Source organism: Pituophis catenifer, unplaced genomic scaffold (assembly GCF_029215685.1).
Source record: "Pituophis catenifer annectens isolate HBS135680 unplaced genomic scaffold, rPitCat1.0.hap2 SCAF_2, whole genome shotgun sequence".
Classification (NCBI taxonomy): Eukaryota; Metazoa; Chordata; class Lepidosauria; order Squamata; family Colubridae; genus Pituophis; species Pituophis catenifer.
In genome coordinates this window covers 165,526,176-165,545,262 of record NW_027256882.1, presented here as the reverse complement: position 1 = coordinate 165,545,262, position 19,087 = coordinate 165,526,176, and the positions used below count along the sequence as shown (strand labels likewise).

The 19,087-nt window shown below is 39.8% G+C and overlaps 1 protein-coding gene across 2 annotated transcripts in view; it reads left to right on the top strand.

The window, feature by feature from the left end:
- The window catches only part of OS9 (OS9 endoplasmic reticulum lectin), a 38,784-nt gene extending 20,175 nt beyond the window's left edge, over nt 1-18,609 (top strand). Inside the window, exons 9-15 of one of the 2 annotated variants that reach the window (XM_070937973.1) lie at nt 2,656-2,698; nt 4,867-4,955; nt 5,872-6,114; nt 7,349-7,595; nt 13,234-13,401; nt 16,667-16,779; nt 17,371-18,609. In XM_070937973.1, the coding sequence (XP_070794074.1) occupies nt 2,656-2,698; nt 4,867-4,955; nt 5,872-6,114; nt 7,349-7,595; nt 13,234-13,401; nt 16,667-16,779; nt 17,371-17,508 (1,041 nt within the window). In that variant the 3' untranslated portion in view covers nt 17,509-18,609. The remainder of the gene's footprint in view (nt 1-2,655; nt 2,699-4,866; nt 4,956-5,871; nt 6,115-7,348; nt 7,596-13,233; nt 13,402-16,666; nt 16,780-17,370) is intronic. The other variant, XM_070937974.1, reaches the window with a different exon arrangement.
- Nucleotides 18,610-19,087: the final 478 nt, after the last annotated feature.

The following is a 19,087-nucleotide window of genomic DNA, read 5'->3' as shown; positions in this document are numbered from 1 at the left end:
GAGGCCAAAGATACAGCCTTTGAAGATTAGATGGGTTTCTGTGGTTAAATATCATTCCGTATGACAATCCTATTAAGAGCAATCTTAGCCAAAGAAAAGTCCCAAAAGAGTAATAAACCTCCAAGTGTTTCAACGACCCTCCAAAACAAGAGTGTCAAACTTGCGGCGTCACAGCAGCGTCATGTGACATATTACAACTTTTTCCCCCTTCGATAAAGTGGGCGTGGGCGTGGCCATTTCATAATGCATCCGGTCTGTGGGGTGCGAGTTTGATAACCCTGTTCTAAAAGGATGCAGATTACCAGCTGTCTGCAAGGAATATAAAAATCCTTCCATTCCCCACTATCCTGTCAGAGCTGAAGAAGCTTCTTGAATGAGAAGCAAATCGTCTTCAAAAGAAAAAACAAGAAAGTCCTCCTGAAAAAGCACTTTTGGGACAACCATGACCTGGATGACTGAGAATCTCTACAGATTTTTAGAGGTTCCTGAACTAATAATTGTGTTGTTAGGAATTAACCACAATGGTACACACATAGAACAGCCTCAACATTTATGGGGGAAAGACCAGTATGTTGAATTGAGTACAGCAGCTGGGAATAGAAGAATTATCCAGATCAGAAATCCACCAAGAGAATGTATGGCAAAGTCCTGCCCCGTTCATTTCTGAGGCAGTGTGTTGTGGCCTGTCGGCCACCAGCCCCTCCAGTAGCCAAATCAGAGGAGGAGGCGTGGGAGTCAGGGTCAGCATCAAGACAACCCGAGAGCTCCGAGGGTGAAGAGGGAACGGAGCTGTCAGAGAGAGAGACAGAGGTGGAGCCTGGGCTGTCAGTCAGCCCTTGGATGGAGAGTCAACAGCCCCCAGGTCTGGAGGTGGAAGAGGAGGAAAAGCTGGGTCCAGGGCCTGACGCGCGGCTGCGCAGAAGGCAAAGGAGAGGAGAGCAGTGGAAATCTGTGGGCCGATCCTTGGAATGGAAGAGCCACCGCTGCTAGCGAAGCCCCACCCTAGCTCTGGGGATAAAAGGCAGGGGGCGGAGATGAATGGATGTGGCAGACAACTATTTTTTTTTTTTTGTAAATATTTTTTTATTTTTTTCAAACATAAACATAAAATATAACTTTCAAGAACAGAGTCTCGATCTGGTCATAGATGGTTACCACGCTTACATTCTTTAACAAGCTCCATTCATAATTTCCCATTACATCTTTTAAAAATAAAAATTCAAAACATAAAAGAACAAATTTTAACATAAATTCTAGCATCTTCATCTAAGCAAATCCATTATATAAATACAATTTTAATTTCAAGTTAACTTTCACTCATTTTTATATCTATATATCAGTCCTGATTATATCTTGTTCTTCTTCACCTTGTATCTTTTACCATCAGTGTCAAAGTAATTTTTAACAATATTCTAACCTCTTATTCTAATCATTTACCTTACAATTTTATCACCACAAATCTTAATTTCAAATTCAATACAACTCCATTTTTATTACACTTTATAAAACAAAGTTCTATCTAAATCTTAATCTCTTGACCCTTTTCCTTGAATCTTAATATCTTAAGCTTTATCAATTTATCTTTGATTTTATCCCACTTATCATCTATTACACCTTTCATGTTACACAGGTTTATCACAAAAACATGTTTTATTTAAACTAATTTCCAGCATATTTTCTTTCATACCTCCCTCTATTGTTTGGCTGTTTTCCAGCATATTATGTTTGGCTGATTCCCAGCATAGTCTCCTCCAGAACACCAACTATTTTTGGCTGATTTCCAACATAATCTCCTCCAACCCTCCTCCTATTTGCTTGGCTGATTTCCAGCATATTATGTTTGGCTGATTTCTAGCATAGTCTCCTCCAAGGCTCCCACTCTTGTTTGGCTGATTTCCAGCATAATCTCCTCCTAAACTCCCTCCATTGTTTGGCTGATTTCCAACATAATCTCCTCCAACCCTCCTCCTATTTGCTTGGCTGATTTCCAGCATATTATGTTTGGCTGATTTCTAGCATAGTCTCCTCCAAGGCTTCCACTCTTGTTTGGCTGAATTCCAGCATTTTAACTAGTTTCCAAAGTATTTCCTCCGAGCCTCAAACTCTTATCTAGTTGGTATCCATCCCTCTTATTTTAAGTTTCCCTTGCAATAAGATTATCTATTTTATATCAGTTTCCCAGGATCCTCTTTCAAATTAATTCTCAATATATTTCATAATAATCATCATTTCCAGCATATATTAAATTAAATCACAATTTGTTACTAAAATCTGTGTGTCTTATAGTTTGTTCAATAAAACCTTAGTCAAACGTAATCACCAATCTAGCATTTGTTTGCAAATTAAAATTAGAATATATTACATCAAGCAATAAATTTTCTTAAAGTTGTCTCACATTAATATATACTCTTCTTTATTATTTTTAACCACCTATATATCATCCTCATGGCAGACAACTATTTATCTCCCTGCCGGAGGGACTTGTTAGCCTGCTGTGAGAGAGAAACTTTTTGCCGGGGCTGCCGGCACTCCTAATAAAGGAATCATTGATTTAACTACAGAGAGTTTGTTGTGTTTGGGGAGCTAGGTCAGAACACGGTGTTTTTAATGTGCTGTGCTGAAAACGAAACCATTCGTCTTTTCTCCTTTTTGTAGGAGGAAGAACTAGGGATGAAGACAGCAGACGGTCACCTAGCAGGTAAATTGTGGATGGATCTAGAGAGTGTTGTGTGAACGGATGCCATGGGAGTGAGATCAGCCAAGAGAACATTTGGGACTTCAGTGTATCCTCTCTGTTTCTCAGCAGGGACTGATCCTCAGGCTTTCCAATTAGCGTTCAGCACTGACAGTACAGTACTCATATAGGACATTTATGTCTTTAATTACCTCTGTGGGGGCTAACTGCCCATTCAGCAGCAACAGTGACTCTTGATCTCCCCCCCCCAGGTATTTTAATTGTTAAAATAGTAAAATATAAAGGAAAAAGAAATCTATATTTAGATAGATAATGAAACAACTCAAAGAGAAGCAACTAGAATTAGAATTAGAATTCTTTCTTATTTATTTATTAGTTCGATTTATATGCCACCCTTCTCCGGAGACTCAGGGCGGCTTACAATGCATTAAGCAATAGCCTGCCTACTTTTGTATATACCTGCTTAGTACTGCTTTTTGGCCCCCCCAAGCGGTGTTCTATTTTATACAAAGTCAGCTTATTGCCCCCACAAACCGGGTCCTCATTTTACCTACCTCGAAAGGATGGAAGGCTGACTCAACCTTGAGCCTGGTGAGAATTGAACTCGCAGTAGTTGCAGGCAGCTGGAGCTAAGTGCTGCTTTAACAGCAGTTTAGTCCGCTGCGCTACCATCATGGCCAAGCATGAGTAGACACACGAGGAATTTGTCTCCAGTGCATAACTATTAAGCATAATTTAAAACACGATCATTCTCCGGTTCCTTTCCATTTGTTTCCACAGTCACTGACCACAACTTCGACATTTATACTTTTAATTGAACATTGAAGATTATTCTAATATCTATTTAAATCTTTTTGTTTGTTATTTTTGTTTTACTGGGCTCATAATTTATGTTTTAAAAGCCATGTTCCAAATGTCTAAATTTACCCTGTTGTGTTAGTACAGAAGGGAACTATTCTTGCTTACATTGAGTTAGTTTAATATGATAGATACGTACTGTCACTTTTGCCAAGGCTGCGTAGTCTCTCATTTTGATCTTCCAATCTGGTATCGATGGTAAAGTTTATTTTTCCCAGCGTAATGCCAAATTTGTTCTTGCAACTGTCAGCATATATCTTAGTGAATTGTGACTGTTCATTTATGTTTTCTGGGATTACGCTCAATAAACACATTGTGATTTCAGTTAAAAATTTATCTTTAGGACTTGGTGAATATTTTGATTATTTCTTCCCAATATTTTGGGTTCTTTTTACGTAACCACCGCATATGACAAAATGTTCTCTCTTTTTTTGTCATATAGTTTCCAACATTTATTGTTATACAATTTGTTTATCTTGGAAATTATTAGCAGATCAATACGTCATCTGTAAAAATGTTCTCTTAATCTTTAATAAAAATAAAACAACCTGCTGCGATAAAACTGGCACACGCTGGGCTTGGCTTTGGTATACTGTAAAGCTATAATATTTTGTGCTCATGTTCCATTTTCCCAGCTCAAGGAAGTTGGGACCAAGAAGGGAAGTGTTTCCTTTACATTTTAATTGGTTGCATTTTGCTGCTATGGCTTGTCAATTATATATTTTGTTTGATCTACCATGATATGTGAGCTCCACCTCTTAACAGTTTAATTGAGCAAACCATGGTTTAAAATACTGGTTTAATGTTACGGGTAAATGAAATCTTTCTGCATTTCTGTTTGGCAGTCATGTTTTTGTCATTAAACCTAAGTTACTGAAAAATGAAATGAAAGCTTCCAATCGCTGCCTGATGTTGGCTGGAAAAAAAATAAAGAGAAAGGCAATATATGAACTCATGTCTCAATGGCATAGTATGTTTTATTATAGGAATAGGAAACCATGAGGCAACTAGAACATGCAGAGTGACAATTGTACCACATTCCTTTGCATAAAGAAATCCAGTGGAGGCACCTAGTTAGCAGATGTAAACTATACCCGATGCAGTGAGGGAAGCCTAATGAAAAGATGGGGCTTCCATCACTTTTCAGACACAGAATAAATTATACAAATAGATACATCCAAATTTGCATAGTTGATGCAGGTCACAGGACAGAACATCACTAGGTGCTGTGTACATATTCTGAAGATTATCGGACTTCCTGCAGTTATCTGACCTCCAAATAAATTGAATTCATTTTGCCTGTATTCTTCCAGATTTTAAGAAAAAGATACATTTCAAAGTTATTCGAAACCCTGGGGACTTGGTGCAGTTTATTCAAGAGATGAAGGCGAATGCCCGGAAGGTGAGGCTTTTTAGTCGGACTTCCTAAACTGACTCAAGTTTACTATATGACAGGCATCTCTTTCGCCCCTGTAGCTACACCGAGCAATCTTCCCATTCTTGGTGCTCTGCTGATGTTTTGGATTCAGTCAGTATGATACCGGCTATCCATAGATTCACACCAGGGGTGGGCTTCAAAAATTTTAGCAAGGGGTTCTCTGCCTGGTTGCTGGGTGGGCGTGGCCATGGTGGGCATGGCCTAGTCGGCCTCCTGCACCACGGTGGGGAGGCAGTTTTGCCCTCCCCGGGCTCCGGAGGCTTTCTTCAAGCCTCTGGGAGGGCGAAAATGGCCTCTCTAGGCTCCGGAGGCCCTCTGGAGGCCTGAAATGGGCCTGTTTCTGGCCTTCCCGAACTTCCAGTAGGCCCGTTTTTTGCCTTCCCTGAGCCTCCATGGACGCCCTGCATTTACCTGCATCCAAAACGGGCCGCGTGGGGACTCCTGGGAGGGGCAGGGCAGGGTGGGTGGGGCGGGGCCAGCCAGGAGTGGGATTTGGTTGTTCTCCAAACTACTCAGAATCTCAGCTAGAGTTTCTCGCGAACCCCCAGCAGCCCACCAATGCACATAGAAAGGGAGAGGGGGAATTTACAATATTTTGTAAAGCATTACCCTGTGGTAAGATGGGTGGCCAAAAAAATTTAATTAATAAATAAATATTTTGTGATTGACCTTGTTTCCCCAGAACAGCTGATTTATATACCCAAAGTCCTTTCTGAATGTGCCCACCAATGCCTGCAAGCCCTTTTTTCCTGCTTGTAGCTTTAAAAAGCATTCTACATCTTTTATTTATAGCTCGCAGTCGGACTGGGTGGGTTGACCAAATGCTGTCTCTTCCCCTGCCCCCCATTGGCAGTTTCTGAACTCTCCCATGTCCCTTTAGAGCAAAGAGAAGGCTGGTGAATCTGAAGACGCGGTGCAAGAAAGCTCATCCCAAATTAAGGCAGACCCAGAAACGGGACACCCTGAAGATGGTGCTCAGGAGAATGAAGAAGATGAAGAAGATCTGATAGGGAAATTTGAGAAGGAATTGGAAGACATTCTGCTACCTAAGTCTGAAATGGCCAAGCTGAAGGAAGAAGTGAAAACTGAAATGGAGAAGGAGTTTGACAACATCATTGATGAGGTCAGGATCCCTTGGATTAGCTCCGTTTTTCAGTCCGACCTTCTGATTTCTCCCTCCCAAAAGTGTTGGGGCCATTACTGACTATTCCCTAGCCTTCCATTCCCATACCAGATGGAAGGAAATAGACTAGAAAATGAAATCCTAGACTGGACAAGAGAGAGGAAAAGATTGCAGAGGAAAGGCAAAAATATTCTATAAAATAATGAATGAATTCAAGATTGGTCCAGTAACATGCCCCTTTCATGTTGCAAGCTTCCCAGAGCCCTTATGTATCCCACACATTGCCTGAGGGAGAAGAGTATGTCTCATTCTTTCTCTTCCTTTCTGTTTGTTTGCTAGTTTCCTTTAATTCTGGGGAGGGAAAGATGAGTGCCTACTCAGTTGAGATTGGCTGATGGCATGATTTTCAACCCTGACTGCAGAGGATTTTAAATATTACGATGAGAACTGCACACATAAAGCCTCACCGCACCTATTATCTCTTCAATATATTAAGGATCTTGTTGAGCTCACAGCAGGAAGGGTAGCAAGCATTGTACTTCTCGTATACATTGTACTTCTTGTACCTTTCCCTCCTTACCTCTAAGTATGTGCTGGGTAAAGGTGTAGTCACATTCCACATTTTTTTCTTCTCCCATATTCTTGCCACCTTGCGATGTATTTTAAAAGGGGATGTGTATCATCACAGTGTCTTTAAATTGCTTCATGAATCCAGGTTTTGTCATTGAATTGCTGAAAGTAATAGAACCTGTTGAACAAACAAACAAGTACAGGCAGTCCTTGACTTACAACAGTTCGTTTAGTGACCGTTTGAAGTTACAACGTCATTAAAAAAAGTGACTGATGATGATCATTTGTCACACTCAATAACCGTTACGGCAACTCCACAATCATGTGATCAGAATTCCGATGCTTGCGCAATTGACTCGTATTTATGACAGTTGCAGCATTCCGGGGTCATATGATCACCTTTTGCGACCTTCTGACAAGCAAAGTCCACGAGGAAGCCAGGTTCACTTAACGGCCGTATTAATTTAACAAGTGCAGTGATTCACTTAACAACTGTGGCAAGAAAGGCCGTGAAATGGGGCAAAACTCACTTGGCAACTGTCTTGCTTAGCAACATAAATTTGGGGCTTGGTTGCGGTCGTAAGTCGAGGACTACCTGTATCAGATTCAGCTCCGGTACTTCTGAAGAACCCTGATCTAGTAATCCATTACTGCTTACCAACAGGTTGAGGATGAACTGGGAACAAAAGGCCTGAAAGGTGAGTTTGACCGAAAACAGGCCTCCAAGTCTTTGGCTTCCACTCTCAACAAACTCATTGACAAGTTGGATCCTGGCAAAGCCCCACCTGAAGAAGGAAAGGTTCAAAAGCAGCAGCAGCAGCAACAGCAAGAGGAGGAGGAAGAGGAAGAGCAGGAGGAGGCAGTGGAAGAAAGCAACACTGCTCAAGAAAACCCACCCAAGCCAAGCCCTGGTATGATCCAGAAGCAACGAAATCAATCTTATCTTGAGCGTTGATAATTTGGATAATGTTTTTGAATCAACCAGCAGGGGGCATTATTTGCCATAAATTGCACCAAGTGATGGCTTCTTTGAGCTGATCAAAGATCAAGGTAAGGTAAGGTAGTTAACAGTCTTCCTAATAGTCTATGGAGATTCTCAGTCATCCAGGGCATGATTGTCCCAAGGGTGCTTTTTCAAGAGGCAACTGGACTTTCTTGTTTTCCTTTGAAGACGTTTCGCTTCTCATCCAAGAAGCTTCTTCAGCTCAGAGCTGAAGCAGTGTCTTCGAAGAAAAACAAAGTCCAGCTGCCTCTTGAAAAAGCACCTTTGGGAGCTAATAGTTTTATTTCATTGAAATTACTCAATCACCTCTGCTGGATTGGAGCTGGATGGCACTGCTTTTGCAGTACTTCTCCTTCCTGAGGTATAGTTCCAGCTGGCGGTGAGGAGAAAGATCTGTCCAGAGACATCTATTTTGTGAAGTAATTCTGGGCTCTCTTCACTTCTTAGTAGCAGCTGACAAATTACTGGAGGTGGCTATACATTTGCATAGGTCTAGAATCATCAGTATGCTGACATATCAGCTATACATTTCGGCTTAGGCCAAGCAAATAATGTGCTAGAGGTCCTTGCCCAGGGTTTGGAAGCCATCAGGGTTAGATGGAGAGGAACACATTCAGAGGCTTCTCTTCAAGATGTGTTCTGCCCCAGGTACGGACCCCAAAGAACACAGCACACCCAAAGTCCGTACAAACCTTAGTTTACTAATTTAAATCAGTCTTTTCTGAACAAACGCTGTTAATTTAACTTTATTAACAGCCGACAAGAATCCAAAGAATAATAATTCTGAGGCACAATATTTCAGATAACTGTAATCTTACTGTGGTTGGCAGAATGCCCAGAAGCAATTTGCAGGAAAACTGATAAGAGAGAAACAAGAACTGAATCAAGACGCGAAGGAATGTGAACGAAGTTGTTTCCTGCAAATTGCATCAGTCCTTCCTTAAATAGGCTAGGGGAGTGGCCAATTAGCCCCAAGCCTTACTCTTGAGGAGACCTCCTCCTGAGGAGCCACTCCTGCCTTTTCGCAGCTCTGCGTGCTCGTGCATCGAGAAGAGGTTCCTCCTCTTCTTCCTCTTCACTTATGGGAGCTTCTGGAGGTTCTGAAGTCCCTGGCTAAATCCCCGCCTCTGGCACCACATCTTCTCCAGCCTCCTCATTGTCCGACTCGAGTGCCAGCTGCACAGGCTGCTGGCGCAGCACCACATCAGCCTCCTCGCTGTCTGAATCAGCTACTAACTGCACAGGTCGCTGACGGGCCACAATAAGATGAAGGCTTTGTATTTATAGGCCAAGGATTCCAGAGAAATACCGTTTTTGACTCTCAATGGAATAATATTCCTTCTCACATTTTAAAATGGTTTATTAATTTTCTAAATACAAAATAAAAACTAGCAAGAACTAATTACTTAGAATGGGGGAAAAATTAAAGAAGCCAAGTGGAAAGCAAAGGTGCAGAAATCAAAAGAGAAAAATTATATTAGGATAAGTGACTTCTGATTTTTTTTATAGCAGTTATCAATATAAATATATTATATAAATGATAATATAAAATTATCAGTATAAATATACAACCTTTTACTCTGCTTGCAGCATTGTTTACATTCTCCCTGCAATCTACTTTTATTCTAATCCTCAAAACCATATATAATAACATCACTTTTACTGTTTACTGCAAAAAGTCAATAAGCCAATCATCGTTAAGTTTAGCCTATGTCCTGTCTCTTAAAGTAGTCAATTTGGCCATCTCTGCAAGTTCCAATATTTTCCATTCTTCCATGTGGATGAAGTCAAATCTTTCCATCTTTATGCATATAAATAGTCATACTGCAGTCATTATATATAAAAACAAAGCTCCATAATTTTTTTCCAGGTGCTTTTATCCACTAATTCTAAAAGAAAAGTCTCCGGTTTCAACTGCAAACTTAAAATCTTCTATACTATTGTATGTTATTGAGTACAAAATTTTCTGGCTTGTTACCCATCCATCAAGCATGATAAAATGTCCCTTCTTGTTGATTACATTTCCATAATATTCTAGAAAGCTTTTCCAGTGACATGTACCGATGATACATCACTTTATAAAATTTGCTTTAAGATTACTGTATAACTTAGTGTAAATTTCAATCCTTTCAACCAGGTATTCTCCCACTGATCCCTGTGTATATGTGTATACCAAAGTGTTTAGCACATTCTTAGTATCATACATTCTTTCATTTCTTCTATTTCATATTCAATAAACATGCATTTTAGCAGTAATATGATTATCATTTGTATATAGTTCCATTTCAAATTCAGCCTTATATTGTTCAAACCAAACCCAACTTTCTAATAATTGTATATACCAAAATATACATGAATAACCTTCTACCAGCAGTTCTTTTGCTTTTATTCTATGTTCTCCTTGACAATATTCTAATACATCACAGTTAAGACATTTTATGTTTAGTAATCATTTCTCTTCTATAAAATGTTTCCTGTGCTGACAGCCACAAAGATATTTTTGGGCACAGCATAAGTTTCTATCTGTTCCATATTCTCAATATGGCATGTCTAACAAAATGGCTTTTAAAATTTACATTAGCCTTTATCATACCATAAATATCCATGCCACCTAAATGTTAAATGATGCCCTTCTAATTCCAAAGGCCTCCTGTTTCTTGGCATATCCATTCTTTCATCCTGACCAAAGAACAAGCTGCAAAATATAATTTCAAATCTGTTAAACTGAGTTTTCCTGTTTCTTTTGTATCTTGTAACACCTTATATTTAACTCATGGTTTTTTTCCCTGTCAAACAAATCTTGATAGGTCTTTCTTCCATTGTTTAAATGGTACATCAAATGTCAAAACTGGTATCTTGTGAAATTAAAAATAACATTCTAAGCAAGACATTCATCTTAATCACAAAAATTCTCCTCAAGAATGACAATTGTGTTTTCTCCCATCTTAACATGTCTTTTTACATTTCATTCCAATTTTAATATAATTATTTTGAAACAACATGCAAGTTCATATTTGTCATATTAATACCCAAACCTTTTATCTTCTTCTCAATCTTAAAACCCATTTTATTCATCAACCCTATTTGATCTTGTGTTTTCATAGTTTTTGTCAACATCTTTTTCTTATGTTTATTGAAGATTAAAAAAATCTGCAACTGCACCAAATTCTTTTAATTTTCTCATTGAAGTTTCAATTCCCTTTAAAGAGGTTCTCTCAGACAACTACCAGGTCATTTACAATGGTTCTTAATTTAGAAATTTCTTTTTTAATCTTTAAAACCTTAATCCTCTTCTCTTATGTTTCTGTTCAATATTTCTAAAACTAAAATAAATAAAAGACAATGAACAACACAATTTTTCTATTTCACATAGTTCAGATAAATTTCCCTTAACTATTATTGGGTGCCTTTTGTGAAATTGATTTTATTTATATTCTCCCTGAAGTCCATATCTTCCAAATTTTTAAATGAAAAGATCCAATTCAAATTTTCGAAAGCTTTCTCTGCATCCCAAAAAATCAATGCAACTTGTTTTTCATTGTGCGGTTCAAAGTATTTCAAAATATCCAAGACCATTCTAAAATTGTCCTTTAATTTATTGTTTTGAAACATCTTCATGAATAAGTTCTGGTAAAATTGTTTTCAATATATGAGCTAAGGTCATTGTGAACAGTATATAATCATTATTAAGTTGCAATATTGGTCTATAATTTCTTGTCAGTCAAATCTTGTCTGGGTATTAGTTATATATGCTGTATGTACAGTATATTTATATTTATATTTATAATATAAATAGTACTATTTACATACTATTTATAATATAAATAGTATGTAAATAGTATGCCCTCATTCAGAGGTGGTTCTTAGCTGCAGCTAAGAGGGCTTGTACAGTTACATTTGTGCCAATAGCGACCATTTGGAGGACTTGCTCAAAATCAGTCATTCCATACTCTAATGCGTTTTAAATGGAGCTGCCTTCAGAAAGTGTTCAGAAATCACTGGATACAAAATGCCATGGACTGCACAGTGATGAGTGTATCCCCATGCCTCAATGTTTGAGGAGTTGTATTGGTTGCCACTTGGCTTCTGGAGATGATTCAGTGGGCTACTTATTGTCTTTAAGTCCCTAACATGGCTCCAGACCCAATTCTCAATTCTCTGAGGGAATATTTTTCTACAAATTCATCTGCCTGCCCATTCATATTGAATACGGGTCCACTCCTTCCATGTCTTCTCTGTAGGAGATTGTCATCTGATGGGGCCTTGAAAGCAGGTATTTTCCCTTGCCACCCCCATAGAACTTTCCCAGTGGAAGATCTGCTCCTTCCTTCCTGAATTTCAGGGGAACAATTAAGGCCTAGTTGTTCCACCTGGCACAGGAGAAGGTTATGTCTGTATCTATATCTTTGATGATGTCCGTTTTCTTTAAATTAAGATGGGTTTCTTATTTAACCATTAGTCTAGATTTGAGTAAGGGAGAGCATAATAGCTGTGGGAATCAAGATTCATATGAATGAGACTCGCATGCAATTCCCAATGAAGTATCAACTCCCTCAGAAATTGCTTTCTCTAAAACACTGTTAATGGCTTGCTTCTTCTCCATTCCAAGAGGAACAATCCTTTGCTTTAAAATTATTTTGACCTTTGTTCGTGGTAAATGTTCCCAACATTTGTGTTTTTTTTTTAAAAAAACTGTTCTTCAACTTGATTTTGGCTTGGCTATGCATAAATGCTGCTATTTGGACTTTTTTTTCCCCCTCCAGCATTTTGTTCCTTCTAATCAGGGACAAGGCAGCTCAACAAAGTTTGGGGTCACCCAGGTTAATGCTCCTATTTTCTTTCTCCTTTTTTGATATTCTATAATGTAGACATCTACAGGCCTTGAGGGCAAGAATGTATTTTTAGTTCTTAAGCTGGGTTTTGCACAATGCTATTATTGAATTAGCATTTGTCCAGAATCCCTGGCTTCTCATCACTGTTATTAAGGTCTGTATGGCTTCTGAACTATCAGCCTATTTCAGCCTATCTGGTAGAGTCTGCAGTCTTTCTCGTGTTTAAGAACCAGGGCAGATTTTTGTATTCTTGGGCAGGCACTAGAACTAAGGGGTTTGTGAGCTGTGAACAATGTATTCCTAGGAAATTGCATTCAGTTTTAATGGTCAGAAGTGGTATAGTAGTCTTGGTCAGCTGGCCAACCTCCTGGGACTTCTTGCCTTCCTTTTCCTCTGCTGTCCAGAAACCTTCTGCTTTTGCAAAAGTGTTGAAATGCTTTGAAGGTCTCAGTCTTCTGCTCAAGACGCATTATGTAAACAATAATAATAATACTTTATTAAGGTGTAACTAAATTGGCATGTGGAAGCTTCTGTCCACTCATTGCATTTGTATTTTATAAGCTGCCCAGAGTCTACTGGGCAGCTAGAATATAATTAACTTTACGGACAGACTGTACCCAGCCTTGCTAGTGGACTCCTTGCAGTTTGCACTTTCCTTCTCTCTCAGAAATGCTGGCAGGCTGACATGCCTCTGTCCCCCTTTTTTTATCTCAGATGGCGACCCAGATGGGCGCGTGAATGTCAGGGTCACTAAAGTAAAACCAGGTAGCGCTCAGCAGAAGGAGCTGCAAGTCCAAGAGATGAGCAGGGACAACCCACAGCTGCGCCACATAGAGAGTGTGGTTAAGGACCTCTTGGAGAAGGAAGGCCTGAAGGCAGAAGGTAATGCAATCATGCTCCCTGGGATTGTGTGTGTGTGTGTGTGTCATAATAGGAGTCCATGTTTAGGCTGGGGGGTGGAGGTTATATGATTTGTCAGGGGCTTTTCTAGGACAGAGTGGTCAAGGGCACGAGGCTGCCAGCAGTCCAGAATTGCAGGTTGCACAATGTCATGTGCAACCTGCACATGTCATGAACATCTGGATGCTAAGCTGTTTACTCCATTATCTTGATTGATTGATTGGTTAGTTGGTTGGTTGGTTGATTAATTTATTTTCTAGGAAGGTTTTTCAGGTTGCCCATGTTTTTTCTGTAATGAGATTAGTTGGGAGAGCTTTTAATTGACTGGTAGAACAAGTATTTTTAGCTCATATTATCTTTCTTCCCATGTACAAACAATCCGAAATTCCATCCTTGCATTTCAGATTCCATGATTTTAGGTACCGGTGCTAGAAAAGGCCTCTGGTGGAAATTGACTGTAGAACAGAATTTTCAGTGAGAGGATCTCATTAAAAGTATTAAAAGGACACAGATGATGATATCAGTACACATTTGGTACCTACAGTATGAAAACCAGGGTATACAATTAATCATTTATGTCCAATCCTTCTTTAAAAAAAACAAAGAACATGCAAGATAGATTGAGTCCTGTTAATTACCAGGGAGGAAAACATGAAATGAGTAGTGTAAGATATCACCCTAGTGTAAGAGCTGTGTGTACCTTATATTACTCTTTTTAAAATATGATTAATGACCAAGCAGCATTATCTAAAGCTATATTATTAATGATGGAGAGTATTGTTTGATTAGCTCTTTGAGGTGCAGGTAAACTGGAAAGGAGAAGATAAAACATCATTCCCAAGGCTCCAAGAATTTGTCATCGATGACCTTTTGTTTTTGTTTTTAAACAAATTTGCCCATTTAAGTATTTTGTCTTAAACAGATGTACACTGAAAATAATTCCCTAAAGCCAAAACATAACATTCATCTTTTTCCTAAAATACAAAGCTATTGAAGAGTAATTTCAGTGAACTAATTATCTATCTATCTATCTATCTATCTATCTATCTATCTATCTATCATCTATCTATCTTTATCTGTCTATCTATCTACACATACATACACACACATACATACATACATACATACATACACACAAACATGTACATGTGTATGTACAGTATACGTATATATATTTATGACACATCACAAACAAACACAAGCTTACATTCCATTTCATAAAGAAAATAAAAAGATGATAATAACAGGATTTTACCTATTTCATAATGCTGGAAAGAAGCAGGTTTTATCAAAAATAAAAATAATTGTGCTTACATATATCCCCATTCTTATATATTTATACTTTAGTAAACGAAATCATATAATAGTGACTGTACATTTTGCATAATGTTACCCAGGGTTCCTAAACATTTTTCCATCACCCTTCCCTTTGCTATAATTTTAATGTACACAGCTCCCCTAAAACTCCAAACAATAAAATGAATGCAAATGAACCATGAGAGGTGGGAAAGGTGGATTTATTGGCACAATATAGAACTAAAATGTTATTTACATATCCTCTGGACTCTGTCTGCACCCCCCCAAAGAGACAGGGAACACTTCACAGTTTGGGAAGCCCTGATCTAGACTGAGGCACTTACAGGGTGGGATGGAGGGCTGCAGCAGAAGGGCAAGGATGTAAAATGGGGAAAGGGCTATGCCTGTGATGGTGAACCTATGGCATGTGTGCCACAGGTGGCACGTGGAGCCATATCTGTGGGCACGCGAGCGTTGCCCTAGCTCAGCTCCAGCGCGCATGCACATGCTGGCCAGCTGATTTTCAGGCCATACAGGCCCACTAGAAGTTGGGAAACAGGCCGTTTCCAGCCTCTGGAGGGCCTCCGGGGGGGGGGGAAGGCTGTTTTCACCCTCCCCAGGCTCCAAGAAAGCCTCTGGAGCCTGGGGAAGGCGAAAAACAGGCCTACTGGGCCCACCATTAAACGTTTTGCCATCGCATGCCAAAAGCGGGGGGAGCGCAGGCATGCACGGGGAGTGGGGTGCGGGGGGCATTGAATTATGGGTGTGGGCACACACACGTGTGACTCCCGCTTTTGGCACTCGACGGCAAAAAGGTTAGCCATCACTGGGCTATGCCATGCATATGGGTAATGCAGGGTCAGAATTTTGCAGGGTATTTCTGCAGAGAAATCTTCCTTCTTTCTTTCCTTCCTCCCTCCCTCCCTCCTTCCTTCCTTCCTTCCTTCCTTCCTTCCTTCCTTCCTTCCTTCCTCATGTATTCTGCACTCTACTTCATATATCTTCCACCTTCCAATAGTGAGAAATTGAGCACTGAGATTTAACAGATTTAGCTGATTTCCAGGAGCCACAAAGAAGGCACTCAGGAGCCTCAGGTTGCCAATAAAGTAGTTTTCTGGATCATGAAGATTATAATACTGCTTTTCATCCCATGAAAATATTTGTCACAATGTATAAGTATCTTGTGTTACAATAACTGTTTGCTGTGTGTAATCTGTTCATTAATAAGTCAATTTATTTCTCTGTGGAAAAATAACAGTTTTTTCTTAGTTTTCTGAGAATCCATTTTGCCCTTCTAACGTCTACAACGTGTACTTTTTCGTTACTTTTAGGTGCTTTTTTATCCTAAACATTGACACTTCCTACTAATTTATGATCTGAGACTGTAGCTTTTTATGTTGGTTGTTTTGGTTAGAATAAAGATAGAGCAAATGGCAGGATTTTTTCCTTGAAGATCAGGCTTAAGGATATTGGATTAGCCTGCCTTGATCCTGCCAACCCGTCCCTCCCCTCCAAACTCTTTATTATATGGCTCTTAAAGACCTTGCTAACAGTAAAGTCAGAGTAAGTCCAGGATGTGGCAACTCATTTCTTGGTTCTAACAAACAAGATTTCAGTGTCCTCAGTATTTGCCTGTCTCCATTAATCTTGTTGGCAGTAGTATCAAGTCACATTCCTTTTCTGCCAGATTATAATGAGAGAGGCAGGGTCAATCATAAATTTAAGATGACATTGGGATTCGGCATGAGGCCAGTGTTCTAGTGGTTTTATCTTTTGCCATTCCATTGCTTCTCTTATTTAGGAACTGCCCTGTTTTTCCCAATAGCAAGAGGGAAATTCTAAGAATTGTAGTTTCAATACATTTGAATAATTTACGTTGGCAGTAAATTAGAGAAGATTATCGCACGGCTCTTGGGGCTGTCATTAATGCTTGATTCTCTATGATTGGCAGGAAAAATTGAAATCAAGATTGTGACAACTGGTGGTTTTGGAGATGACGATGACACCCACTGGCTCTCAGAAGAAGATACCAAGAACCTCAAAGACATTTTCTTTAATATTTTGGTAAGGACTTACATCCACACTAATATAATGGGAAGAAATACTTCCTTCCTATCATCCCAGCATAACTACGAAATTGCTTAGAGCATAAAAAGCTAGGAGGCTGGCTCCAGGGATTTCATTAGGAGAGCGGCATTTTGTGTGCGTTGTGGCAGTGAGGCACAACTCTGACTGGAAGTTTCTCAAGTTTGAGGGGCAAGGGTGGGACAGCAAGGAAGAAGAGTGAGAAGTCCTGTCGTGTGAGAAAGATTCCCTTTGTGTAATGTTGCATTCCACTTCTTGCTGTTGGCAGAGGGGACCAGTTGGTGAATTTTGGAACGCTCTTGATGATGGCAAAGGTGAAAAACCTAATCAGATTTCAGAGTGGAATTGGAATGCTCCTGTGCATTTCAGTGTGTTGCTATAAATTAATCCCAGTGAAATACTGGCAGCATTTCTCAGCCCTTTGAGGAAGAATGGGAAGGAGCCCCATGCCGTTTAGGTTTTTTTCCTCTTAGAGTGGCAAAGAGCTTCGGCTAAAAATTAGCTTCCCTTTTGCCTTATACATGGGGGGTGCTGTCTGTCTGTTTGATTGCTTTGGTATTTGTTTCTTAGATCCAGGGCACAGAGGAAGCACATAAAGAGCAAAGGCGGCAACGCCAACTGGAAGACAACTACCGTTTTGTGTGGGGGCGTAACCAGGAAGAGCTCCCTAGCACTGGCGGGACCGAATCGGATGACTTAGACTTTTGATCTTTTGCCAATCTTCAGAACTCTGGCATTCATGGAAGTTCCTTTGCAGGATTTGGCAGCCACCATTTTCCTCATGTGCATCAGGAGGACCAAATTGTTTTGTTGCTAGAATCTGCGTCGAATGCGCATAAGACATTGGCAAGCCCAAGGCGAGCACCACTCAGAGCTGTGAATTGTCTCCTTTAAAGCTATTGCTGTCAAGTGAGTCTCTCTAGGCATCCACTGTGACATTTCCTCCCGCACCTTAATGGCTTCTGTAGGGCTGCCTCAGATGGAGACAGGTTCCAAGCTTTTCCTCCTTTTTTTCAAATTATTGGCCTCAGCCTCGGTGCCCAAATCTTGGCTTCAAAATGATTAAAGATGCGCACAAAAGAGAATGAAAGAGAGGAGCCCCGTACAAAAAAAAAAAAAAAATCCCCGCCAATTCACCTCAGGTGTGAATCAAGTTGGAGAGCTTAAAACTGGTGCCCTTCTGTTTCTAAAACCCTCATAAATTGGAAGGATCTCATGTTTCTTTGTCTCACCTGTGTGCCTTGAAATGTCAAATCAAAGGAGAGGACACTCTTTCTTTGTGCGGTGTTGACCTCCTCCCAACAGTTTATTTTTCTTTAGGTCTGAATGTTTGAATTTTGAGCAAATCTGCTCCAGCATACAGGCTGTCCCTTTGACTATCTTCATTTCTGGAGCAGAAAGCTAGGACACATCCTGTGTGTGTGCTGAAATCAGCAAAGAAATGTGGTGGAGGGTTGGGAGAAAAGCTACTGTAGGCCGATTTTCCTAGCCACGTTGTTTCACATACGAAAGGGTCTTAGACATAGGAGTATGTGAACTGCATTAAAAATGCTTCCTTTGTAACAAAGATTCATGGAGGTACGGGACTGGCTGTTCCTTCTGTGAAGTCTCAAGAAGTGAAGCTAGCTGAAATTTGTGATTTATTTTCAATGCCGTTGAACAGTCTGGGCTGCTGCATGGGTGACTGGAGGTGAGGAATTGCGGCTCAAGGGAAGCAGCAAGGCTGAAGAAATAGTGTTGCCTTCCTTGACACATCCAGGACAAATCGCAATTCATTTTTCTATCAATAAATCCAGATGAACCCAACTAGAGTTTGGTGTTTGCTTATGTGACTCTGAGTGGATAGTATTGGCTATAGAAGTGCTCTAAGCAAAGCATCAAGTCATTTCTCTTATTAAAATAAATAGGGTGTCTTCTCTTTACTTCTTATAAAACAAAGCATCACATCCATATAGGCGTCTGCTGTAGGAATCAGTGATCATTCTAATTTATTTTGGGGGGCTGGTACAATAAATGCTGCATTATGGAACTTCGGTAAAAGATCTTGATAGGAAAGGAACTGATTCTTTTGCAATTTAATAAACAAAAAATGACTACTAATTGTAACACCAATGATTGAGGCAAAGGAATGATCTTCTCTTAAGTTTAGCAGACAATCTATTCCATTCTATTGAGTTCCATTATATGGTCACCAGAAGCATCCAAGAACTTCCAAGGTATTTTCCTCAGTGCCACCCACGTTCTTTATGCCACCTAACTTGGTTTTAAATTACTTTTAAGATAATAA